The 26,280-nt window shown below is 48.5% G+C and overlaps 1 protein-coding gene across 9 annotated transcripts; it reads right to left on the reverse strand.

Annotated features, from left to right (window-relative positions):
* Positions 1–709: 709 nt before the first annotated feature.
* Positions 710–19,723, reverse strand: CNDP2 (carnosine dipeptidase 2). Of its 9 annotated transcripts, XM_077135225.1 has the most exons (13): positions 19,597–19,632; positions 17,405–17,550; positions 16,842–17,090; positions 15,804–15,947; positions 11,222–11,384; positions 8,958–9,046; positions 7,294–7,494; positions 6,166–6,250; positions 5,047–5,207; positions 3,324–3,488; positions 2,266–2,407; positions 1,900–2,047; positions 710–1,178 (listed from the first exon to the last, which is right to left on the reverse strand). In XM_077135225.1, the coding sequence occupies exons 3-13, from the start codon at positions 16,899–16,901 to the stop codon at positions 1,049–1,051; spliced, it is 1,488 nt and encodes a 495-aa protein (XP_076991340.1). In that variant the 5' UTR covers positions 16,902–17,090; positions 17,405–17,550; positions 19,597–19,632; the 3' UTR covers positions 710–1,048. The 9 variants fall into 9 exon arrangements, with proteins under 9 accessions (XP_076991340.1, XP_076991343.1, XP_076991338.1 ...); XM_077135228.1 differs by lacking the exons at positions 17,405–17,550; positions 19,597–19,632 and adding an exon at positions 19,668–19,723 and having other exon boundaries at positions 16,842–16,932; XM_077135223.1 differs by lacking the exons at positions 17,405–17,550; positions 19,597–19,632 and adding an exon at positions 19,668–19,719.
* Between the last annotated feature and the right edge of the window lie 6,557 nt (positions 19,724–26,280).

Genomic DNA, 26,280 nt, shown 5'->3' on the forward strand with positions numbered 1-26,280 from the left:
ACTTTTGGCTATTGGAATAACAGTGCTATGAATACTGGCATACAGGTATCTGTTTGAGTCCTCCACCCCGTTTTTTAATTATATGAGGTATGTACTAAGAGAGGCATTGCTGGGTTGTATACTAACTCTTCTTAACTTTTAGAGGAACCACTAAACTGTTTCCCACAGAGGCATCCCATCTTACAATCCCACCAGCAATGCAGGAGGGTTCCAATTTCAGCCTATGCTTGTCAACCCTTGCTGTTTCCATTTATTTTGGAACAACAGCTGTCCTAGTGGGGGTGAAGTGGTGTCTCATCACGGTTTTGATTTGCACTTCAAGCACTTTGGCCCATACATTTTCTAAGCATGTCCTGGCTTTTTGCCATAAGGTGCTCCAGGCTCCTCATGTAGTCTTCCTTGGCAGCCCTGGGATCCGCCACTCCTGCCTTTTAATAGAGAAGGCTGGGCTGGGCCAATGGATTCTCTGTTTTGTTTGAGCCAGTTTGACTCCCATTTTCTGTGACTCAGTAGCAGTGAGGGGTGGGCCCTCAGCTCACTGGGCGAAGTGGGAGAGAGGGATGCTCACCTAGAAAGACCCAAGTCTCATGTCCTGAGCTCCGACTACCCCACCTTGTGACCCAACACAACACAGCTTGGGGGGTAGGGGTGGAGGTGGCAGCAGAAGTGGGTGCTCAGTGAGGCGGATAGCTAGTCATGCCTCAGGAGCTTCATTTCTACTTTTTATTGAGCAGTACAGAGCAAGACAAAATAACCCTTCAGTTAGGTACAGGTCTGAGGGAAGAGAGAGAGGATGGGAACCACTGCAAATGGCTAATATTTTAGGAAAGAACAGGACTGGAGGAGAACAAGGGCCCAAGAAGGTGGTCTCGAGCCCCTCATAAAATTGAGTGTGCCTTCTCCCAGCAGGGGCAGAGCTAGGAAGAGAAAGCAACCCAGGCCAAAAACACCAAGGCCCACGTTCATCCCAACCCAACACAACCAGAACTTTCTCCTGAAGAAGTTGTGCTTTTCTGGATGTATGCTCTTTTCTGGAGACCAAGTCATCCTAACCACCTCCAAGAATCTGACCAGGGGATGACTCAACTGTCCACCGAGAGCCACTTTCAAGGGACTTGCTGCTCACAAGCGGCAGTATAAGGAGCTCTGTGATGTCCAGGTGGATGTAATCGTGAAGTCTGTGCAAATTTGAACAGGAGAAGAGGGAAAAGGGGGGATGCTGCTTTCCCATGCAAACCGAAGGACAACAAAGACAGCAGACAGTGTTCTTTCCGATAACACACAGTGCTCCAGGAAAACTGGGCCTCTCAGTTCTGCAGCTGGGACACCTCGTACAGGTACGCGCCCAGCATTTTCGTCCCTTCTATGTAGTTATACCTGATGGAGAAGGAAGCACATGGCCTGGCTGGGCTACAGATGTGCAGGGGGCTCCGAGACCCAGTGCACTCCACTCTTCCCCAAGCATTTGCATTGTCCTGGCAGCCCTGGACCCTGTCTGCCCATCACCAAACTGCCCCACTCCCTACTGCAGGTTCAGTGCAGCTGCCCCCCCTGGGGTTCCTGGACTAATAGAGGCCAGGGTCTTCCCTGAGTCTCAGCAGGAGGTGCCTACCCTTAGGGGGGTACAACTGACTCTCAGCTCCATCTACCTGATAACTAGGCCCTGTCTCACCTCCATATTCCTCTGTCTTAGCTCTTAACTGGTCGACCCCAGGCTGGGATGGAGGAGGATTAGGAGACAGGAGGGAAGGACCAGGGGGAGAGGGACAGAGGGGGAAGGGAGCTAGGGGTATGGCTGGGGGGGGGAGGATGGGGGTAGGGGAGGGCCCTGGTCTCTTGCAGCCTCATCTCTGGTCCCTGGGAGGGTGGAGCCCAGCCCCAGGCCCATTTGGGCCTCACCTGTTGAGCTTCTCATTCTGGGAGTGGGCACCATCGTCCGCTGAGCCCACGGGCAGCAGCATGACGTTCTTGCCTGTAGCCTCCTGGAAAGTCAGTGTCACAGGGATGCTGCCGCCCTCCCTGGTCAGGTCAGGTTCAATGCCAAATACTAGGGAGGGGACAAAGCATACGTGAGCTCACAGGGCAGGAGGCAGACCCGTGACAACTGGGCCCTCAGCACAGGCTCTGAGCGGGGCTGGGCCCCTGCCCCTGACTCCTGCCCACCTGGCCTCCTGGCTGGCGTGGCCACATGTCAGGAGGTGGGTGACCAGAGTTACGCCAGCCAGGAGCCCTGACGCCCCGGAGCGTCCCGAAGAGGCATCCGACCTGTCTTCAGGGCTCTCCTCCCAGCCAGGTAGTGGGGGTGGTTGAAGTCCGACACCCAGGGCTTCCCGCCATGGCCCAGGTACACTTTGAACTTGTTAGGGCTGTGCAGCTCCGCAAACTTCTTAGTCAAGTAACTTGTAACCTGGACCCAGACAGAGGAGACACAACATGCAGTATAGCTTCTGTCCAGTCCAGCACCGGGGATCCACAATGGGCCCCAGCTTTTCAGCAGCTGGCACTGACCTCATAACTGGGAGAACAGAGATAGGGGTCTTATTGGGAAACAAACCCAGATATTTGAAGGTAAAAAACATTATTCTAGGGCAGGTCATGGTGGCTCAGCAGGCAGAGTTCTTGCCTGCCATGCCAGAGACCCAGGTTCAATTTCAGGTGCCTGCTCATGGGAAAAAAAAACAAAAACAAAACAAAAAACCACTATTCTCATTGTAAGTGGTCCATCCCTTAACATAGAGTCCCAAATGACAGATCCGTTTAAAGAAAGCTTGGAGAGCAGTTCCCTGACCTGCCTGATGAAAGCAACCGTGAGCAAACATTCATCTAGACCTAAGGCAGGCAAGGCCTGCTTCCTGACAGTAGAGTATGCAGTTCCAAGCAGCCCAGGGGCCTCAGTTTCTCCTTCCCAGTAGGGAAGACTGATTCCATGTTCTCATTAAATTTTTCTGGATGAGGTAGGGGCGCCACCCCCTGGCGGCCTGGCTGACTTTCAGCCCTGGGGGGCCCTCCTCAGCACCCCCCAAAGCCAGTGCCTGGCGCTTCATGGGTGCATACACGGGGCATCTGACCTGAAGTCTCAGGGAAGCCCAAGGTCAGATGTCTGTGTCTCAGCAATGATGAAGGCCACTTTCGAGCAACCTGTTTAAACACCCTTTATCTCTGGCAAGTTTCTGATAGGCCTACCCTGGCAACGATGGAGCTGGCGAGAGAGAGGAAGCAGAGGTGTATGGGCTGCAGGGATTTTAGTTATCCAGGCCCTGGCAAGAATTCAGCTGTCTAGGACACCCAACAGTCCCCCCAGACCATTCCCCGGCCCCACATGCCTGCTCGCTGACAACATCAGGGGTCATGTTTGGCACGAGCCTGATGGAGAACTTGCCAATGACCTTCTTCGGGATTACGGTCTTAGCTCCAGCTCCAGAGAAGGCGCCTTCAATTCCATGGAGGGAGAGGGATGGGTATCGCCACCTGTGCATCAAGATGTCTTTCTGCAGAAAAAGGATGAAAGGGTGGGACATGCTAGGCTGTCCCTCAGTCACCAGCAGTTCCAGGGACACTGCCCAGGCTAGGGCCTATGACTGATGACAGGAAGGCTGCAGCCTGAGGGGATACCCCCTGACACCTGCTGCCACACCCCACAGAACAAAGCTGGAGCCATGCCCCCGAGGCTGGCTGTGCAGCTTTGGACAGCTCAGATCAGTCACTGTCAATGAGAAAAGCCAAGTAGTGCTGCAGGCCCCGCCACTGCCAGGACAAGGGGACAGTCCTATAGACCCCAGAGGCAGCAGAACAGGTGTGGGTGCCCCACAGGCCATCTGCAACTCCCACCCTGGCCTGGGACATGGGACCAGGAGAGCAAAGGCAGGACCAGATGCTGCACCTGGGCAGCAAAGTGACCAGACAGGACTGGCACTCTCTGCCATGGACACCGACCCCAGTGGGGACAGGTGGCCATTCATGGGAGTGTATCTGGCTGCAGGTGTACTAAAGGCTCCTCTTGGACTTGGCCACTTGGTATGTCCTTGTTTATAAACCAAACAGCTCAGTGAATCTGAAGGGCAAGAAGTCATTAGCAATTAACAGGGCAGCAGCAAACAGGGCCATTCAGTAACCCACCTCGACCCAGCTTGCCCCCCTCGTGCTACCAGCACTCAACTGCCAGCAGGTAAGAGGCCTCCTCCTCTCTTCCGGACCTGCAGCTGTGTGCGGGTGTCTCCTTCTGTGGGTTCTGGTACCTGGTCCCCCAACCCACTTCCTGTGTCCTCTTCAAGTCTCTCTCCCCAGCAACAACCAACTAGTCTTCCCAGCTTTCATACGCCATCGCCTGCCTGCCTGTCATCGTCCCCAAACTGAGATGGGATTTGCTCGAACCCCTACTCAAGTCTATGAAGGTTTGCTATTTCTAGGGATAAAATGCCAAAACTCCTGGCCAACCATGGTGGCCTTCAGCTCCCAGCAGAGTCTCGGCCCCTCTGTTCCTGGCCAGCTGCTCACCCATCCCTTGTCATGCCCACCCTGCAAGCAGGTCCCCAAGGTTTTTCACAAAGGGCTCGCCTGTGAGGAGGCCCTGCCCAGGCCCTACCCTTGCATGTCCCTGCATAGTTCTTTGCCTTTTCATCTCCCGGGAGCTCCAACCCCGGGGCTGGGCCAAGCAGACCTACCCTTCCCAGGCTGGGAGCTGGACTCACCCCCAACCTCTTGTAAACCGAGAATGAAACTCATCAAGAGATAAGTCATTGCACACCATTCTCCCAACAGTGAAGTAAAAGTTCTGGGCAAATGATTTCTACTCTGACACTTGGCTCTTTGTTGGACAGAACTTAATCTCTGGGCCCAGTGGTAAAAAAAATTAACCCACCAATCCAAAGGCGCTGCTAGGATGCTGTGAGATCTTACATAAACATCACAGATTCCCCAATGATTATGGGGTCAAGTAGACATTTTGCAGATGGTTAGCCCGGTAACTTCCCCCCTGGACGTGTGCACGCTGCGGTGATTCATGAACACACATGAGCACCCCCGAATCCTCTGGGCCCACGCCAGTACCTCACAGCTATGCAGCAGTGCCGTGGCGCCCACGTCCTTTGTGTACTCCTTCATGTCAAAGTCGATGTTGTCATAGAGCGCGAGCTCCTCGTCAGTCACGGGGGCCACAGCTTCATTGATGCCGGGGACGAGGATCCTCCCCTTTCTGTCCAGCAGAGAGCCTGGGGAAAGGGGGGAAGATGCTCACCATGACGGGGCTGAGGGCGGTGGCGCGTGGCCCCTAGGGGCTGATCGCGGTGGGGACGTCTCTCAGTACCTCGTCACGTGTCAGGCAGCCTCAGCATGTTACGCTTACTGAGTCACTATCTGCCCCAGAGACCCCATGAGCTGGGGACTGTAATGATTCCCAGTTTTCAGACAAAGAAACAGAAACACAGGAAGAGCAAGAGAATGGCCCAATCTGGCTTCAAGGGCTTATGCAAAACACCAGTTTACCATCCAGGATTTCTTGTAAATGCACATTCCACAAACCAGCTGCGCCCAAACTGGGGAGGGGAGGCTGTGAGAAGATAGCTGCTCTGACCACAGAGAACACATCCAGCCACCCGAGGAGCCAACCCCAAGAGGGGAGGAAGCAGAACTTACTGTACCGTGTGGCAAGTGACTGGAGGAAAGGCTTAAGGCTTGTGCATTTGTCCAGTTTTGGAAGGACACAGCATGTGCCCTACCCAAGGGGACACCAGAAGAGTATGCTGCACATCTTATGCCCCAAGCGCTGGCCAACTGGGAGACCCCTGTGTGGGAGGTTACAAGCAGACCAGAGCAAATGCTCACAGGGAGATAAGAAACCGCAGTGGCCCCGAGGGAGGGTATGAGTTGCGCAAGTCTCATATTTAGGGAAAGAGTCAGATGAGACCCTGAAGGGGCTAGGGGGTCTGCAGTGGTCTTCGAGGCCAAGCTGGTAAAACAGGGAGGCAGAGATGAAGCACAACGAGTGTAGACGGGGAGCAGTTAGGGTGGGAGCTGGGGGTGCAGCCCAAAACAGAGAAACAGCCGTGCCACCCAGAGCACGATTCAGAATGACTGTATGTGCCAAAGCTGAGGACAAAGAGCCAGCAAATGGGGCCCTCTCTGATGGTCCCCCCTCACTCAGTCCCGAGTGAATGTCATCATGCTCACCCATCAAGGAAATGAGGTCTGTCATGGCCTCGTGCACTGAGCCCCCGTACACACCCGAGTGGAGGTCCTTGTCACTGCACTCCACCTGAACAAAAAAGACAACTCCGCTTGAAGCTGAGGGGGAGCTTATTTATCATGTGACAGTAAATTAACATATAAAATTTATAAGACCTGACAGAGTTTTCAAAATCAAAACTGGCTCCCTCAAGGAGTTTTCAAATTACAAAAGTTGAGGCCAGCAACAAAAACTACTCTTGGATATGCTACCCACAGGACAAGTGGATGTGCTGTCTAAGCTAAGCTGTGTGCTCCCCCCAGGTAAGTGGATGTGGTCCCTGCAGGTAAGGGCATGTGCTGACCCAGGTAAGCTGTGTGCTCCTCACATGTAAGGCAGATGTATGAACCCAGACAAGCTACGCGTTCCTCACAGATCAGGAGGAAATGCTATTTCAGGTAAGCTGGGTGCTCCCCACAGGTGAGTAGATGTGCTATCCCAGGTAAGCTGGGTGCTCCCCACAGGTGGGTGGATGTGCTATCCCAGGTAAGCTGGGTGCTCCCCACAAGTAACAGAATGATGCAGGGCAACTTCTCCAGCACCCAAGCCCTTTTCCAGCCCAGTTTAGAGAAGCACTTGTGGGATCTGCTAAAGGGCAATACCTAGTATTATATAACCTCAGCAGCCAGAGACCCAGCTTCCAATTCATGCCCCACTGCCTGCCAGCTGTGTAACCTGGCCAGTTACCTAACCTCCCTGGCCTCTGATTCCACATCTGTAAAACGGAAATACTAAGAGTGCTCCATTTTCAGCTACCATATTATTGACCTGGGTTATTTATAAAGCACATAGAAAAGTGCCTTGCACATAATAAGTGCTCAATTTTTGTTTGTTTTTAATTTCTAGGACTTTTTAAGTCATACTCGCCCAGCCTGAAGTTGCTTGCCTTCTGGTTCCCTGCAGCCTGGAGGCCACACCCACAGACAAGACGTTTTAGGTAGTGTGAGAATTGGGGACAGACACCAGGTGGGGGGTGGATGCCAGGTAGAAGATGGGCACTGTGGCCTCTGCCTCTCTTGTTGCCTACTGGTCAGGAAAAAAAACAAAGAAAGCGATGGACCTTGGTAGCATACCTCAATAAAAAAGTAGCAGATGCCCCGGAGCCCGTAGGTGACACAGGGCTTCTTCTTTCCCAGCCAGTAATTGTCCGAGATGCAAACATAATCCACATCCTGAAAGAAGGTGTCCCTCCGGGCAAAAATGAGTTCATCCAGGCCCTCGGAGCCCGACTCTTCCATGCCTTCCAGGCAGAAGCGCACATTGACAGGAATTTCCTTTGACGAGAAAATGACCATTAGTAAGCATTCCACTTTCCAGGCTTTTCTTTCTTAGAAACAACAAGCAGGAAACCACTAATGTTTTGAAACCACAATTTCAAGCATTTGAGTACCTTCCAGACAAACCCTGCTGGCGGCTGCCCGCGCTGGTTCTGCTGCATCCCTTCCCTCCCGGGCCTGCTGGACTCCAGCCACCACAGGCTAGCGCAGCAGAGCAGGCCCCTCGCTGAGGATGCTTTAGGGAGTTACAGAACATTACGAATGCTCAGCAGGCGCTCTGAGTGCTCCCGGCAACACCCAAGCTGCCCTCTAAAATAACGGGACTCACGCTCAGTCCTTCCCTTGGGCCATGTAACTGCCATGAAGGCAGGAGGAACGAGCCAGGTGCCCTTTCTTAGTCTCGTTGTATGAGGACAGTTATTCCTGAAGGGCTGGGTGACAGCTGGCTACATCACTGCCCATGGTGAATCACGGTTTAGTTTCTGGGGCTCCCCCGACGCCGTGAGGGGAGGCATAACGCACCCCCATTTCACGTATATGAAAATGAAGTATTACAAGAAAACTGTGAAGACCACATAGACCATGGAAGGGCAGGGCCCAGGCGAAGACTGAAGTCCACCGAGTCCCGGCTCAAACCCCTCTGGAGATGCTGGAGATGCTGGCCATCAGCTTCCCCTCAGATCCTTTTCTGCCCTAAAATTCCATCCTGTGACAAAAATGCTGATCCTATTATTCTTTTACCTGTTTTATTTTTTTGGCCTGGGCAGGCCCCAGGAATTAAACCCGGGTCTCCGGCATGGCAGGTAAGAATTCTCCCACTAAGCTACCATTGCACCGCCCCCTATTATTCTTATTACTTCATCATGATAACAGATAAAAGTATGAAGCAAAAACTGACCATACATTATGGTCCCAATCAGGTTAAAAACATTTGAGAGAAGATCAGTAGGTAACAAAATATTAACAGGCTTTAAGAGTTGGGATTTTAAGCAATTTTTTCTTTCTACTCTTCAGTATTTGACAAACTTTCTATAATGAATAGATATTTCCTATATACACAAAACTACATTTACAAACTAAAATTGAATTTAAGGAGTAAATAGACTAGAAAACTAAAGTATCTGTCCAAATGTCACAAAACCTATATTATGTCCTGTCAAGTAACCATATTCACAAGTTGAATCAATGACTAAAATGCACAGTTCATATGTTGGCTGAATTCTTGCTGAGTCTTTCAATTATGACCTTTACACATCATAAAAGAAGTAAACTTTGAACATTTTCTAAGGTTGAAAGACAAACCTATAATCCTAAACCTGAGCCAACTGTGCTGACACAGGTTTCAGGGAAAGTTTGCTTTCTCATATCCCAGTGACCTTTGATCTTTACAAGCTTTTGTGTGAAGAGAAAGACTACCTCTGTATTCCTCAGATAGGAAGCAGTGGACAAGGGTGATATACCTGATTGGTTTTCTGAAAAGCTTCCAGGGCATTCATCCAGCCAGCAACTGGCCCCTTGTCATCGGTTGAACCTCTCCCATACAATTTCCCTAGAACAGCAATCAGCACAGTCATCGAGTTATGATTTCAATGAAGCAGGAGAGCACACCTCGAGGGAACATCTAAGGCTTTAGCCCAACTTCATGGAGCCGGATTAAGACTTTCTCCTTCAACTAGAGGCCCAATTTTCATTCTGTAAGGAGCCACTGTCTCTATCCAATACTATTGCTAGAATTTATAAGAGAAGTCATAACAGAAGGAGCAAGGCATATGCATGTTTCAGAGGACACAAGCAATAAGCCATGGGTCTCATCCCTGCTGACTCAGGATATGGACTTAGAGCCCTATTCCGAGAAATCACTACCAGTTGGTTTGTTGAAACCTATTTACCATAACCAGCTTGTAGCAACAAGGGGTGGGAAATTTGGCTTTAAGCACTCATCCCCCCCCCCAATATCTGGCACCAAACTGATAAAGAAGAGAAGCACCTTCTTCATACTGGCCTTGAGGGACACGTGCCAAGGCCACCCTGACCTGCAGCTCCAACAAGCAGCCCACACCCTCCTCCTCACTGTAGCAGACCTGAACCTTGCCTTGACGGCAGGCAGAGCCCAGGAGGAAAGAGCAACTTCAGCACACCTGGAGTCTGTGCTCTGGGTCCCTTGGGTTGACTGGCCAGCCTCTGATTTTCTGGTTCTTAGATGTTCTAAAAGTTTGGCAGTTTTAACATGATCCACACCAAAGTCATATGAGGCTTAAAGCCTTGGGAATTTCCTTTTACGAACTAAATCCAACTTTTCACAAAAGCTAAAGATAAAATACAGGCTCTGATAAAAGAAAAAACTCTTTTTTCTTGCAACAAACACTTACTAAATAACCACAATGCGCCAGAACTGAGCTTGCCAACAGACTCACATAGACACAACTTGACCCTACCCTCCAGGCCTGCCTGACGAGTGCAGGGTGACAGCCTATGGTCAAATGCAGTGACAAAGCCTATCGAGGCAGGTGAATATCTGTCTGGTGGGCTTGTGGGGAGGTGCCAAGAGGGGCTCAGAGAAGGGCTTTGCAGGTCATGGTGGGCAAATGGCACTGAAATACAAGGAGCTGGGTGTGGATGGTGCTTGCACTGCAGAGGAGAGCAGAACGCTGAGGGGCTGGGTGGGGGCCTGGTACAGAAGCAGGGTGGGGAGAAGGGTTCGGGCTAGGTGGGCAGAAGGGTCAGGAAGAGAAGATGCAGACGTGGGAGCATGCAGGATGGCCCTTCCCTACCAGTGCAGCCTTGTGTGAGGTTCTGAAATAGCAGTAACGTGTACCTGGCCCCATGGGGGCTCTCAGGACAAAGCAAGTGAGGGCCAGAGCCCAGAGGAGGGATCTGAGGGAACAGCTGAAATGAGAGGGATGAGGGAGGGCCTAGGGCAGGGCAGGAGCCAGGAGGCTACATGGGGTGCATTTCATAAAAGACGCTGCTTTTATGTAAATAACAAGGCCTATGATTTTGTGTGGTAACAATCACAACTGAAACGAGCCAGGAAGTGGTTTGAGCATCAACTCAGCGCGCCCAGGTAGAAGGACTTTGCGTGAAAGGCAGCCTAGGAGTTCGTCCGGGGGCAGGTACACATAAAGAGAGCTTCTTTATCTGCCAAGGTCCATGTCATGTGCAGACACATGGGAAATTTCAGCAGTGAAGTAAAGAGAAGACCTTTACACAAAAAAGGGCACTGAAGAAAAGAGCATGCCTAGAGCCCGGACCCGCATAAGGCAGGACACTCATTGACCAATTACTACAACCCTGCCAAGCAGGGCAGGGCAGGGGCTAGGAAAAGCTGATGCATTCCCAATACATCCAAGCTCCTAAGGCTCACCCAGAGGCAGCTATGACTGGGGGTTGGGGGTTAGGGGGTTAGACAAAGGCTTTTGAGGACTGTGCTTCCTCCATTCAGAACAGTTTCTACAAAAAGCATCAGTGATAAAGGAAAGCCCAGCAGAGTCCCCGGTCAAGAATGACCATGCGTCCATGAGAAAAGGAAGGCTTTCTGGAAGGTCAGCGGGCACTGTACCAACATGAAACCTCTGGCACCCGATTTAGAGATTATGCTAAAAACAATCTCTAATGGAAAGATAAGAACTAAGAGACTATCAGCGATTTTCCAAAATTAAATTTCAGCAATGCTCTCTGGATGTTAAAAACAAGTACTTTTCATGTAGAAGTGCTGGGCTCTCACCATCTCGCTCCACCAAGGTGAAGGGCTCACTGTCCCAGCCATCCTCGAGGGCCGCGGGTTGCACGTCCAGGTGCCCGTAAATACACACAGTTTTCTTCTTTGGGTCTGAGCCCAGTTTGCCAAGTAAAATGGGAGGAAGTGGGATCTCAGAGCCATCAGGCAGCTAGGAGGCAAAAGGGGAACAATCAAGGACAGTCAATTTAAGAATTTGAGATTTACAACAGATATTATTAAAATATCTTGAGGTTTCTTATCTGTTCTCATCAATCAACTTTTACTATAGAGTTTAAGGTCAGTTCAATGGAGATATTAACCACAAAATCCCTTTCCTACAATCAGAATACAGACACTCAATCATGTTTACCAAATGCAAGCAGTTTGGTAAATTTTTAAAGGCTAATTAAAAAAAATTATTTAACGAAACACATAAAGATTGAATTTGGGATACAATTTAACTTGTTATTTTCTGGAATAACATTTAAAAACTACTGCAAAATTAAATCTGAATTAGAAGACACACTACTGAAATTCTGTAGGTAGATTACAACCACATACTGAAAAGGCCAGAAATACCAGCATGAAGTAATACCATTCAGGCTAGGAGCTGGAGCAGTCACAGTTGGCTCTCTTTCTAGGTAGTCTGAAGGCTTTCTTGGTCTACCCCAATCCCTCCAGATGTGTTCCCATTACTCTTTCTGTCCAGAACAGAAGCGGAGGTTATGGGTAAACCAATTTCAGTACCACATCTGGATGTTGGCCTCCTGCCTTCATCTTAACCATGGCCCTCTCAGGTTGTACAAACCATCCCGCGGCCCATGTACCTCCTACATTCCTACACTCTAACAGAGAAAAACTAGACAACTCTAAGATGTCCCAAGGAAGTGGCTGAGGTGGGTGAAAACGACCAGAATGTCCACGATAGCTGCAGGGGGAGGGTACTCTCGATTTGGACCACTGCACTCCAATGTGTGGTAGTCTAGTTGCTAGAAAACACTGCTTATAAACATAATAACACAGACGAAACTGCTAGCACAGCTAAGCTAACAACTTACAACTAAGGGATAAAAAGAGTAGCAACTGAAATGACATGGAGAGTATGTGAGTGATGGGCTGAAGACCGGCCTCACTGAGCCCAGGGCCCTGAGCATCTCTGTGGCCCCTGTCTGTGCATCAGGGATCTGGCAAAATTGCTGGAATTCTTGTAGGGCAGAACCTGCTTTCTCTGTAAACTCTGCAGCTAATAAGCCTCATCTAGAGGTGGCTCCCCCATGAGCCACCTAGGGTTGTATGCACAAGGAAGGCTGTTCACAAGGATGGAGGACCTTCCTTTAAAAGCCATGCCCCACTCGCTCACACATGACATGTGGCCTCTGGAGTCGTGTCTGCCCTCAGTTGCCTGATTAGGAAAATGACTTTTAAAATAACAGCAGTTTCTCCTCTAAATAAAATTCCATTTGCTATATCTCCTCTGAAATACTTAAGCATTTACTTCAGAAGCCACATGGGTTGGCCGACCTCTCTACCCCATGGCCTAGGGCAGGTGCTCAGAGACAGACCAAACTCTGGTCCTCTGACTTCCTGTGACCCTCATGTCTGGGGCACTGTGGGCAAGTAACTCTTCAAAAGGCACCCTGGGATCCCTGCTCTTGGCTGTGGGCCTTTTCACGAGCCACTTCCCCACCCCATCCTCACTGGTTGATTCTGGGCTCCTCCTCCTGGAAACCAACACATGCATCTTCATGTGCCAGGCATTCGCAAAACAAAGATTAACAGAGTCACAGCCCCAGGCCTCAAGGGGCTCAGGAAAGCAGAAGATAATTTCAGAAGGTAAAAAATAAGCATCATTAAATGTGAGAAAGGGCCCTGAGGGACACAGGGAATGGTGCTTCACTCACCAAACAGTGGGCACGATGGCGGCAAGCAGACAGGGATGGCAAAGCCACCTGCTGCAGTCCAGAACCAGGGGATCAGGAACTCGGGGACCTTGGAGCGCAGTGGGCAGGGCCCAGTGCTGAGGGCTCCCAGGACTGCTTGGAGTCTGTGCTAAGCCCTGACAGCGGTGGGGAGCCATTGAAGGGGCAGCAAGGAGGCCACTCCTAGGACTATTATTTCAGGTTGGTGGTAGTTCTCACCAGCCTCATTATCAAGCCAAGCAGTATTTTCTAGAACCCTTAGCATGCTCAGTGCAGGGATGAGCACTTGGGAGTATCTGTGGACATTTGCAGGTGAAAATCAGGCACAAATGCTTTCAAGCAGATTTCTTGCGATGGCTCATGAGCCTGAAAGAGTTTCCAAGATAAAAATAAGGCACATATTTTTAAACGTTTTCTGTTTGAACTATGTTTATGTTAGAAAATAACACTGCTGAAAGGACTAAACAAATTTTAAATGTTAGTTGAAATTGTCAAACCTAAGCTGAGTTGCCCAGTAATCAGGGTACAGAGGTAGTGATAGCACTGGGTCTAAAGAAAGGGCTCCCTGCCAGACTCCCCACCTTAGTGCAAATCTCCAGAACCCCTTGCAAAGGGGTGTACCCCTGCAAAGACCAGAAAATACTTTCTTTGTCTAGACTCGAACTTCTTAGTCTACGCTGGAACTCCAATGCCACTCCCAAACCAGTCCTTCCCAATACCTGGTCCTCGCCTGCCGGGGACCTGCACCCCTGGTCCATGATTGGCATCACTGCTGACCACCATGCCCTAGACCCTTCCATAAGGCTGAAAATGCTCCAGCCATTTCACTTCTATTTGACAACTTCCAATTCCATCTCTGACCCTGCCCCAAGCCATCACCACTTTCTGAAAACGGAAACTTTTTGCCAAATAAACTTATGGGAAGAAAAGACAAAATGTTTTGTAACTTTACAATTGCAATACAGCAAAACTCTGTAGAACTTTTCTAACAGTGATAAAATTTTTCAATTCCTTCATTTAAAAAAAGGTGCTATTTAATTGAAAATAATATATCAGTCATCTTAGTCTTTTGTGAAAGGCTCATCCTTAGGAATTGCAGAGTAATGTCAGTGATAAACAGGATCAATCTATTTACTGCAATGATACAAGTTCTTCAAAATTATTTAAATATATATTTATATTTGAAAAAAGGGAAGGAGCAATTCAAGTATGCTCCAAAATGAAAATAATATGAAGAAACTTGGCTTAACTCCAAAGAATGGAGGAAAACAACATTTGGAAGTTTAAGTCAACTATTAAATTGGTTATCAGAAAAAAGTCTCAAACAACTGGGGATCAGGAGGCCTGGATTTTCATCTTGACTTCGCCATTTATCGACTACGGGTTCTCTGTCAAGACACAACCCATCTGGGCTTCAGGATTCTTCCATTTATTAAATGAAGGCCTGGAATTGAATGCCCACACCTCAAACTTTATGACTATAACGTCAACTCAATATCTAAATCATAAGGCAAAATGAGATAAGCCAAAACTCATCAAACATGCAATATAAAAAAGTATTAAAAACTTTGAAAATACATTGCCCGAGGCATGTAATTAACATGGGATTGACATTATCTGAAAATAAACAGCAGAATAATATACCATGAAGTGACACTGTTCATTGAAATTAAGAAGACAACAAACTACATTTACCTGCCTAGATTCATCATTGAAATGCAACTGACCCCCACACCCCCTAGGGGTGAGTGAGGAGAAGTTATATCTTATTTTTAGTATTCTATACTTGGATAAAGTGTAACTTCCTAGTTTGAAAGCTTACTGATTTCTGGTGAGAGTATCTACTTTGTAAGAATGTCTACATCGACTTATTCTTAAAAAATCCTCAAGACTTCTCCTACCTGGAGGAAAACACTGAGTATCACAAAACCTTTGTCCCATCCCAACTGAAGTCATCTTATAGATTTTAGCATCCAAGTTGGTCCTTTTTTTTAAAAAAAGGCAGGAGATTATCTGAAGTATGAGAGAAGATACAAATTTAAAAAGTCATCCCTGTTGCAAAAAGAGGGAAGATACTCCACTCCACTTTCTTACAGCATTTACTTTAGAACACTTTGAGCTCTTTCTCTGCTTCTCTGAAAGGTAAGTAAATCTTTTTAAAAGCAGAAGAAACCTCTAGCCAGTTTCACAACCCAAGAATGCTAGTCTCTGGAAACAGCCCCCTACTATCCAGTTTCTAGGAAGGGCAGGAGCCTAATTCCAGCCTAGAACTCTCACTGCTGTCATAGAGAGACAGAAGCTCATCTTCCCTTTGGAGGAAGGCAGGCAGTAAACACAGGTGACCACCCCCACTACCAGGTGAGTTCAGGATGAACTATGGGCCACAAGTGATGTTGTGGCCTCCTCTTAAGTGAGATCTGGCTGTCCTTTACCTGGAGAACCTGAGCGGAACAGGCTATATCCCCACAGGAGGTCGCTTTCTGTCCCTGCAATCTCTTCAGCGACTGCCTCTGCCTCGCCTCCCATTTGGGCTTAATGCTCATTCAATTAAAAAAAACGGTTTCTTTCCCTCCTACTTCGGTGGAGAGGTGTTCTGGGTTTTGTTTTAACCCCTCAGGAACCCTCTGCTCATGTGCAGCTCTGCAATGCAAAGAATGCCAGAATCATACCTGTTGTGTTCCAATATCTACCAGTTCCACGGAGCCACCCAACTGCTGGATGTCTTTGGCCGCAACTTCCATCATCCTTTTGACTTCGCCTCTCTTCTCTGGCCACGCAGACACACTCTGGATGGCCACCCATTCCGCAAGTTTCTGTTTGTGGATAAGAAGCAGAACAGTTTCTGATAAAGACAACCCTTAAGGGGAGAAAGATCTTCATAATTTTGCTGATTCTGGCACACGAAGTTGAGGCACTACCTGTGGCTATTCCATTTTAAATATATTGATTAGATGTAGAAGAATCAACCCATCCCATTTGCTTTTTAAGATTAAAAAAAAAAATTAGTTGGACTGACCCTATACCAAAAACTATAGCATAAAAGAAAAACGTCAGATTGTATATTTTTAATCATTAAGCATGAGGTGAATGTAAAAGCTACAAGGTCTCAAAAATAAGTTTATATCTGAATCTATCTAACAAAATCACAACTGAAGGCCACTGAGAATACCTAACATTTCCAAAGTTCAAATCAGATCATTTATCATTCTAACAATGGTCATTTCCAAAGTATAATTTTTAGATGTAGAACTCTAAAGAGTCCACCTCAAATTTGTCTCCTAAGAATAACTTTAAAGCATGATTATTTTAAGTTAACATCGAAAAACAGATTAACATATTAAAATACTACTGCATCACTTTAAAACAGATTAACATATTAACAGAAAAACAGATTAACATATTAAAATACTACTGCATCACTTTAAACATGTTGAAAAGCAGACTAGTTCTTTAAACTGTCTACCACAAGAAATTAAACAAAAATCTCAGATCTGTGCTTGCCCCTCCTGGAAAACACAAATTAGGACCTTCCATCAGAAGCTGTCAGTCTACCCGGCACTGTAATGAGAAGGTAGAGGGACAGAGCTGTAAATTACATGTTTAAAACTAGACTTAAATAGCATAATTTAGATTAGCCTCTTGAAAGCTCTGAGCCACGTAGGTTTACATCCAATTTTAATGCTTGCTAAAAGGAAAGAGCCTCTCACCTTAACGTAGCGATCCTGATTTTCATCAATGTACTTAAACAGGCTAGTGAGGACAGACATTTTTCAGCCAGACAGCAGAGCTGGAAGAGTTCTGGAAGGAAGGACAGTGTGTAAGGCTGGCCTGGAGGCAAAGGTTCAGCCACCGCCTTGTAGGAAGAGCTGCTCCACCCTTGTCACGAGGGTTCTCCAGGAAGTGGGCCCAGCCTCAGAAGACAGCAGTTCTGGCTGACCTGGCTCTGCTGTGCTTTACTTAGAAAGAAAATGTATGTAAAATTCGGGGGTCAAAATGGCAGGTAACTGATGAACATTAAAGGTAGATACTTCCCATTAACACCTGTGTTAACTAGCCCTTTTTATTTTATTTTTTTTAAAGGTTATAAAAAGAGTTCTCTGAAGCTCTCAGAGAACTTTCCCACTTTTTCTCCATTATCACAGGGGAAATAGTCATTGCAAAAAATCCCACAATAATGTCAGATCCCATTTCTAAGGCTGTAAACCCACAACACAGCAAGCAAGCCAGGTGGGAGGCTAGATGGTGCATTCAGCTTAATAAAGTTGCCCACCTTGGCATAGCAGCAGCCAAAAGTAGGACATTAAGCCTTCATCAGGGCTCTGATGGAGATAAAAAAACGTTCACAGAGCACTCAGCCTCCTGAGACTATTTTCTGAAGTACAGTTCCTGTGCAAGACCCAACACCTTCTGTCCACTCTACAAATGAGGGGAGAAGTCATCATTTTATTGCTTGTCTTTAAAAATCCAAATGAACATGAAATAAAAATGACTCTGGTATTAGGACGTCCAAAGCTGGTTCTCTCCCTATCCAACTGATGATTTGGATTCCTTCAGCAGTAAGACTGGAACAGAAGCAGCAGGTGAAAAGGGCTTTTGGTTCACTGAGCACATTCAGCGGCTCAGTGGCATGAGTGGTACACAGGGTGGCCGTGGAGGGTGACCACCCCTGCTGTGGGATGCCAAAGGCATGCTGGACACTGGCCGGGCAGCTGGAGGATGCTGGTTCTTGGTGAAATCCTGGGTGATGGCTGAACAGAGAAGGGACCTCCCCCCTGAGGTGTGGAGCAGGGCAGCTGTTCAGCAGAATGAGGAAGTTCCGTGAGCTAGATGGTGCAATCAATTGTGCAAGGCTAGGAGAGGAGCCTTCTTTTCCAACAGGGAATAATCACATGCCTCTCAGTCCACTAAGAGTGCTCCCCTTGAGGTGCCCATCTGAAAGGGCCTCAAGCAAGACAGTTCATAAACCTGAACAGGCACCTTGAGTGTCCAAAAATCAAATTTTCACCCATCTGTCCCCCCCAAATGTCAACAGGGAAGCTGCCTGTTCAGAAGAAACCCTATTTAGTGCGACAATATGCTACATAAATGGGTGCTTTTCATTTGGGTTCCCAGTCATTAAATACCACAAATCCCAAACTCTACTGTGGCAGATTCTCACTGATACTACATTTTTTGCATTAACCAAAGGCCTTCTAGCTAACACTCAAAGATGGGATTATCTAAATTGTACCTTTTATCAAAGGAAAGTAAACAGAGAGATTGCTCAACTCCCTGGGCAAAGTCACCAAGGTTGGGCTAAAATGTCACAGCAGGTGAGGCCAGGTCCATTTTCTCCCTCACTCACAGTTCTGGATTATTCCTGTTTTACCTCCCTGCACTGCCGAAGTCATCAAGAGGGCCACTTTTATATGCCCTCCTGAAACCAATTTATTTAGATAAAAACAGTATGGTAATTTGAACGAAAGCAAATCTTCTCCTCCCCCCCTGCCCCCCCAAATAACTGACCTCACTTCCCTTTAGAAACCTAAAATCCACGCGGAGGGACATAATTTCAATACTGAAACTAGTGAAAGGAGAATGAGAAATAACATCAGTAGTACCTGGAACTATCTCACAATACATAAAGTACATGATTGTTTTAGTCCTGAGTGTCCCATTCCCTGGGCCTAGTTAGGTAGAGGTATATATCACAGAGCACATAAATAGCTCAATCAAGGCTTCAAATCAGTGTATAAACCACTAACGCAAGACAGGAACCTCCAGTTTGCCCAATCGAGAGCTTGATTCCACACAGCTCCACAGAACGATGTTTTGCCACCTCTCCCTGCAAACTTAAGGACCAACAAAGGTATCGGTAGAAGGCTCCCAGGCAGCACTACCCGGGGTCAGGCCTGGGACCTCCCTCCCCGTCTGACCTGGGCAGCGGGGTTAGGTGACGGCCTAGAGCCAGGAGGCAAGGGGATTCCTGCCTCCTCGGGTGCCCTCCGTGCTGGGGGGCAGGCACCGCTCACGGGGCTGCGCACCTGGAGGCCACACGGGCCTGAACCGCCGGTCCAGCGGCAGGACTGCCCTGCAGGCTCGAGGCCGGGGCTCTGTGGCCGGCTCGCCTGACGGCCGCACCTAAACCCGGGGTCACCTCACTGCCACGCGGAAGCCCCAGGCAGGCCTCCACGAGGGGCCTCGGTCAGGGACCTTCCTGTCACTAGTGAGGTGGGGCCGCTGGGCACGTGCAGGGGGACCTGGGCGAGCCGGGGCCCGCCCCTCGCCGCGGATCGCTCCGGCGCGCGCGGGACCCCTGGATTACGTCCCTTCAGGGACCGCGACCCCGACCCGTAAGGGGAGGACCCGCGCGGCCCTAGGCGCCGGTTCCGCCCCAACGACCGGCCTCCCCCGGCCCGGCGGCGACGGGGAACCCAGGGCGTCGTCCTCGGCCCCCGCCCGCGCCCCCACGCGCAGCGCGACCTCCGCCGTCCCCGGGCCCTCCTCGCTGGGCCCAGTTCCCAGGCCTGGGCCGCCCAGCCGCTGGCGCTTACCCGCAGGCGACGCCGGTTCCGCGCGCGTGACCAGGCCCCGCCCCCGCCCCCCCGGCCCCACCCACCAGCCGCGGCTGCGTCCGGGGGTCTGACGGCGCCCCGCCCCACCGTCTCTCCACCCACCAATCCCCGGCCTCCGTCTGTAGGCGGACGTCGTCCCGCCCCTCCCGTCGCTCTTTCCACCTATCCCGCGCGTCAGTCGGGGGGGCGGGGCGTCGGGCTCGGAACGACAGGCCGGGTGGCCCGAGTGTCGCGAGTGGGTGGGGCAAGTCCGGTCCGATGCGGGGATTCCCGCGCGCCGCCGGGCCAGTGCTCGGGCCTCGCGGTCCGTGTGCGCCGGAGCCCGTGGTGGAGCAAACTCCAGAGAACCGAGAAAACTTGCGGGCCATTGCGCTGGCTGCGCTGATTTGAGTTGCGCGAGACCGTGCCCAACCGCCTCCAACAAGGAGGATTGATTTCGGCGTGGGGACCCGCGCGCCGTCTGCTCCTTGATCCTTAAAATCCCTGCGGGTCACTTATCCCCCGATCTGCTAACTTTTTAATTGGTGTTTTCCCCAAACAATTGGGGAAAAGTTCTACTTCTCGTGCGTTCTTTGAGTAGTGATTGCTTCGAGACTTTCTTTTTAGTCACAAGTTTAAGGGTTATAAAGAATGCAATATCCCATCTACTATTTGAAATTAAAATATTGACATTTAAAATTGCCTCCTCCCTTAAATATACCCTGATTTGTTTTTCCCCTTGGATTTCTATTTCCATTCCTCAGCCCTCACAGAATTTTGTCAAATGAACGTTATGTTTAAATGGCCTTTTATCGGTCACCCTATCATACTTTTCTGCCACAAAATATGTATAGAAATCAGAATTACTATGCAATTTTCTATTGCCAGAAAACGCTAAGTGCTAAATTCTTCTTCTCGATTAAGTTCTCATTACAATTATTATTAGTACATAACTGATCGATACCAGCTAAATATACCACACATTTTAGTGAAGAATTTTTATTTACTATAAAAAATAAAAATTTGTTGGAAATGAATGCATCCTTTGAGCATATCTGTTGGCCTTAAAAAAAAATTACTTCAGTGTCCATAAATGAGATTTTGCTGGAGTGAAACAGGGTTCAGTGAAAAAGACAACAAAAAGAAGTGATTTAGAGTAGAATCCACAACACACTAGTTTTCTTAAGGCAAGCAGGGTAAAGATAAATAGTAGCAAAACTGAATATGCATTTGCAATACTCAATCTTTTAACAAAAGTTAATGAAAATGTTTCTCCTACGAATCCAAGTAAAAGTTAGGAAAATATCAGATTTATCATTGATATGGAGAGCTCTTTTACTTGAAAACTGAATGCTCATTGTCAGAAGGTGGCATTTTGTACCTCCTCCCCCTTGAAATAATGCAAAATTTGGAACAGACAGGTGTCCTTGTTTAAGGAGACATTCTTCAATAATGTAATGTGGTATTTCAAATTGTCCCCGTGTTTGGAGCTTTTTTTTTTTTTTTGTAGCAGCTTGAAGCAATGTATCATAAGATTTGCAGTGTTTTCCTTTGGGGATGATAATAATGATGGCTATTTCAAGAGGTGGAAAGGGTGCATGTAAGAGTTAACAGGACAGCTCTTAGAACCGTGCCTGCACCTAGCAGGTGTCTCCTAAGTGTTAACTGCACGTCTCCCTCCTCCCCATTTTATAAAGAGGGAGAGGGGCTCCTGTAAGCAGGGAGGTGGGAGTGAAGGACAGCAGCTGGCTCTCCAGTTGTATGTCCCCAGGCACATCAGGTTCAAGAGCAACTACATGTGGAATTTGAGCAGCTGGAAATTGATATCCTTAGAATTCTGTGCCCTCCCTGGAAAAGTCTCCTACCCCAGGCATCTCACTTTGAAGACTGCTGCCTCGCACCACTATTTTAAAATGAGCTGATTTTTGAACCTACACGTGCATACCTCTGAGTCGCCAGCAGGCGGCCCTGCATGACCGTTTCTTCTTGTGAAGGGTACATTGCGGGTAGTAACAAATCTGATTGTAGCTTCGGAAGTAAATAGGTTCCTGTTTGGGTTTGGAGAGAACAGAGGAAATATGAGAGAAAACAAGAAAGAGAGAGGTGGGCTGGAGGCAGAGGTTAGGTGCTTCGGAAAGACCTTGTGCCAACAATTTGGGGAATGCAAACATTTGAAAATGTGCTGTTGATTAGAGGCCATTCGTGAAACTTAGATCAGAAAACTTAGAACCTTCTGTAATTTTCAGTTTCCAGTGTGAGCGGCAGAGCTTAGTTTTTGGGTCTCAGGGCAGTTCTTTTTAACCAAGCTTAACTAAGCACACAGACAACGGGACCACCCATCACCTGGAAAATCAAGAATTTGCTCAGGAACCAAGTCCCCTTTGGGGGACAGAATTACTCTCCGTAAACCCAAAACGCAGAGAAATAGCAGGAAGCCATGTTATTAGATCACTGCCAGATAGGGTGCACAGAGAGGAAAGTAGAGGACGAGGAGGCTAGGTGTGAGCAGCTACAAATGGCCGCATCTCTCCAGGGTGCTGAGTTGTAAGCAGTGGGTAAATGTTTGAGTCCAACCCCAGGCAGGTCTCTGTAGTACCATGCCCTGCCTTCACTCCCATGCCCTCAGATAAGCCCTCTCTGTCTCCAGTACTGGATGGCCATGTTTCCAAGAACCCGAGGCACTTCACTGGTGTTTCCCACAGGCCCTTCAAAATCAACACATACCAAAACGGACTCACTATTTTTCCTCACCTCCTTTATCTCTGTGGTAGGCAGAATTCTGAGATGACCCCCAAGATTCCTGTCTCCTCCCCTTGAGTGTGGGTGGGCCTGGCCTAAGCAGGTGAGCTCTTTGAAAGAGGATCTAGAGGTCAGTGACAAGAGAACTCAGAGAGATCTGAACCTGCAGCAGATGTTCTCTTGATGTCTGCAAAGGAGCAAATGCCACGTGGCAGGAAGTGTCCACAGCCTTTAGGATCTGAGGGCTCCTCAGACACATAGCCATGGGAGAATGAACTCTGCATAGAACCTGAAGAGGCTGAAAGCAGATTCTTCCCCATGCAAGTCCCCGGATGAGAACGTAGCTTGACCAACACTTTCATACAGACTGTGAGCAGAAGACCCAACTGTCCATGTGCAGACCTCTGACCTGTGAATTAATAAATGGGTGGTGTTTGAAGCTGCTGAGTTCATGGTAGTTTGCTATGCAGCAATAGAGAATGAAGAGAACCCCCATATTGGGTCTTCACCTAAACTTGGAACTTTTGATTCTTGAGAGATTCCTGCTGGGTTCTCCTTTTTAGATGGCTCTACATTTTGCCCCTTCTCTCCATCTCACTGTCATCATGAACTTTGGGCTAACCTCTTTGCACTTCTGGACCCGTGGCTTCAGCAGTGGTCAATGGCCATGGGATGAGATGAAAACTTCCTAACACAGTGTTTCTTTGTTTGCCAATGACATGATCCTATATAGAGAAAATCCTAAAAAACCCGCAACAAAGCTATTAGAGCTTATAAACAAATTTGGCAAAGTGTGTGTGTATTGGGTGTGGGGGGTGGTTACAAGATCAACATGCAAAAACCAATAGTTTTTCTATGCACTATTAATGAACAAATTGAACATGTCTGAAATGGAGCTCATTGGATGATCCTAGAAACAGAATATTTTTATTGCAGACATATTCACTTAAATGCAAATTCTTATGATTTTTCATCTGAAAAACTTCCATATTCAAGATTTCTCTAATTTCCGCAGCCCTCCTCCTATTCTATGCCTTCATTTCCCTGCATTTCAACTCTGTAGATGGCGATCCAGAACTGGCCTCCCCTTGCCATCCTTCATGCCAAGTCTTCCTACAAAACGATGCTGGAGAAATAATAGCGGCCAGCATGGACTGAGCGCTTACTCTCTGCCAGGTGTTATACCAAGCACTTTGTGTGTGAAGTGTTTAGGAGATTTTCAAGTCCCAAGACTTTGTTGAGCAAACATGTCACTTAATTTTTGTTACAACTGCACTTGATGTTTATCTTGGAATCCCCTGTCTATCTGATGCAGAAAACAATCCCTTCCAGAAAGGCTCAGTCAATTCAGTGAGTTTTCCTTGTCAGTACAGGTGTAAACTTAGTTGTGTTTGGCATTTATTCCACCCTCCCCGTTTGTCTCCCACGTCCCCCTCTCCCTCCTGGGATTGAATTGTGGACTCCAGTGTGGACGTGCTCTTGGTCTTGGCCCCCATTCTGGTGGATGTGGACCCTTTTTAAACAGAATGTCTACAGGATGTGATGCCAGTTAAGCTGAGACATGGCCAGATCAGGTTGGGATTTAATCTGGATTACCTGGAGCAGCCCAAAGCTGGAAGTCAGCAGAACCTGGAAGAGAGAGAAGATCTCACCATGTACCTGGCCGAGTGACAGAAAAGGCGAGAACCCCAAGGATGTCTGGTAATCAGCCCCCAAACCCCACAGTATTTGGGGAGAAAGCACTGTTAACCTTGCTGTTATTCAACTTTGAACTTCTCCTAACTCAGAATTGTGAACCAGTAAATTCCCATGTGTATTAGTCAGGGTTCTCTAGGGAAGCAGAACCAACAGGACAGACCTGTAAATATGAGATTTTACAAAGGGGCCATAAGCAACCATGGGGATGCACAGGTCCAAATCCTGTAGGACTGGCCGAAGCAAAGACATTCTTCCTTCTGACTTCTCCTTTAAAGCCTTCAGCTGATTAGATTAAATGCTGCTAATTGTGGAAGACACTCCTCTTGGCCAACTGTGGATGTAATCAACCATGGATGCAATCAATGTGCTGATGGTTTAATAAACCAGTCACAAAATGTCCTGGCAGTAATGGTTAGGCCAGTGCTCTTCTGAGACCTTAGAGGTCTCAGCCCGCAGATGGGCACCATCACCTGGCCAAGTGGACACATGAACCTAACCATAAAATCATGACTTAAGCCAACCCGTGGTATGCATTTGTTTTAACAGCTGGGAAACTAAGAACACTGGGTTTTACACCAAGCTCAAGGCCATGCAAATGTTGCTGCCTGCGAAGGGGTGGGAGAGGTTCACCGGGTCCTCTACCTGGACTGATCTCAGTTCTCTGCAGGCACAGATAGCCCACGACTCCTGCTCCTCAGGTGTGTCCCCTGACACTGGCTCCCACTCAGATGTGGCATGCCTCCTGCCTCCTGCCCCCCGCCCTGAGTGGCACCACGTCCCACATCCTGGAACCCCCTCTACCCCTGCTGCCCCTGTGTGTTCTCATTCTCTTAACTTTCCCAGAGCATGTTGGCATGTTTTCTTTGCCGTTCAAGGAGCCATTTCAGGCCCCCTTCTGCCTTGACATATCACCTTGCCAGTTTTGTTCTCCTGCAGCCCCACGATGACTCAAGAGAACTCTCTGCCAGCTTTGCCATCTCCTGGGCTTCCCCTGGCAAGCACAGGACTGGTTTTCTATTCTTGTGGATTTCTTACCTTAGAGGTCTCAGCCCGCAGTCCTTGGTTTTTCTGTCACATGGTGGCCTCTCCTGGCTCTCCATTCTCTTCTGTGTTCCACAGACTCCCCGTTTCTGCCTGTCCTCTCTGTCCTTTTTCTCACTCCATGACCTTTCCTGTAAGTCCTTCAGTGATAGGATTCAGTCTCATCCTGGGCTACACCTTATCTTAAGTAACCTCATCCACAGGTCCTGTTCAGCAGGGTTCACAGCCACAGGAATGGATTAGGTTTAAGAACAAGTTTTTCTAGGGCACATCACTCCCAGCAGCCACACGTTCATACATGCAGTGCCTTGGCAGAGAAGTTAAAATGCTTTCCTTTCCCTCCACTCCTCTTCCAATGCCAAAGCCAAGCAAAGTTAGAGAGGCTTAAGACTCCAGGTCATATGTTACCAGAATAAAATTTTAACATTTCCTAAATTTTTCATGTTTAATGGTTCATAAAGTACTTTTCTTTCTTTGTTTCATCTGGTCCTCAGAGCAAATATTTAAGGCAGTATTTTTTCCCTTTGTACCCTGCTGTGGCGTATTTCTCAGGGACTGGAGCCTAGCCAAACTTAAAATTTTTTAATGTTTCTCTCCCTCTCTAGGTTCACTCTCTGCCCCCCATATCTGTAACCTAGCTCACTGTTCCCCCCTTCCCCCTCTTGTCGTAGACCGCCCATTCCCATAGCCCACCACAAAACAACAGGCCTTCCTGTTATTCTCTATACTTCCCTATCCCCGAAACATACCCTTCTGCCTAGCAACTGCCTACTACCTTGCATGATTGGCTGCCTCAGTGTGACGTGTAGATCCTTAGCTCCACCCCTCCTCCGAGTATACTTAAGCCTGTTGCTCGCCCAGCCCCGGGTCGTCGATAGAGCCCCGGGGTCTTCATACCCCAGAGGTCCCACTCTTCGGGTTCCCGGGTGACCCATCCCGGAGTGTAACAATAAAGGCTTAAAACCCGCATCTGGCCTGAGTGACGACTTCTTCGCGACCGCCGGCAGGGGAAAGACGCCGGCTTCGGCTTACCCAGGTTAATTTCCGCGAGCTCGCTCCCCAACCCCACCCGGTGTGCCAGCCGGCCTGACCGACTGGAGCTCTCCGACGGCACCCTGCCACCTTTCTATTTAGT

Source organism: Tamandua tetradactyla, chromosome 18 (genome assembly GCF_023851605.1).
Source record: "Tamandua tetradactyla isolate mTamTet1 chromosome 18, mTamTet1.pri, whole genome shotgun sequence".
NCBI classification, from domain to species: Eukaryota; Metazoa; Chordata; class Mammalia; order Pilosa; family Myrmecophagidae; genus Tamandua; species Tamandua tetradactyla.

Bases quoted from the DNA above. Each gene is read 5' to 3' on its own strand.
- CNDP2 (XM_077135228.1), bottom strand. From the start codon at position 16,901: ATGTCTGTCCTCACTAGCCTGTTTAAGTACATTGATGAAAATCAGGAT. The intron at 15,948-16,841 runs GTGAGAGGCTCT...ATCCACAAACAG, and splicing joins ATCAGGATCGCTACGTTAAG to AAACTTGCGGAATGGGTGGC. The intron at 3,489-5,046 runs GTACTGGCGTGG...CTTTTTCTGCAG, and splicing joins CACTGCTGCATAGCTGTGAG to AAAGACATCTTGATGCACAG.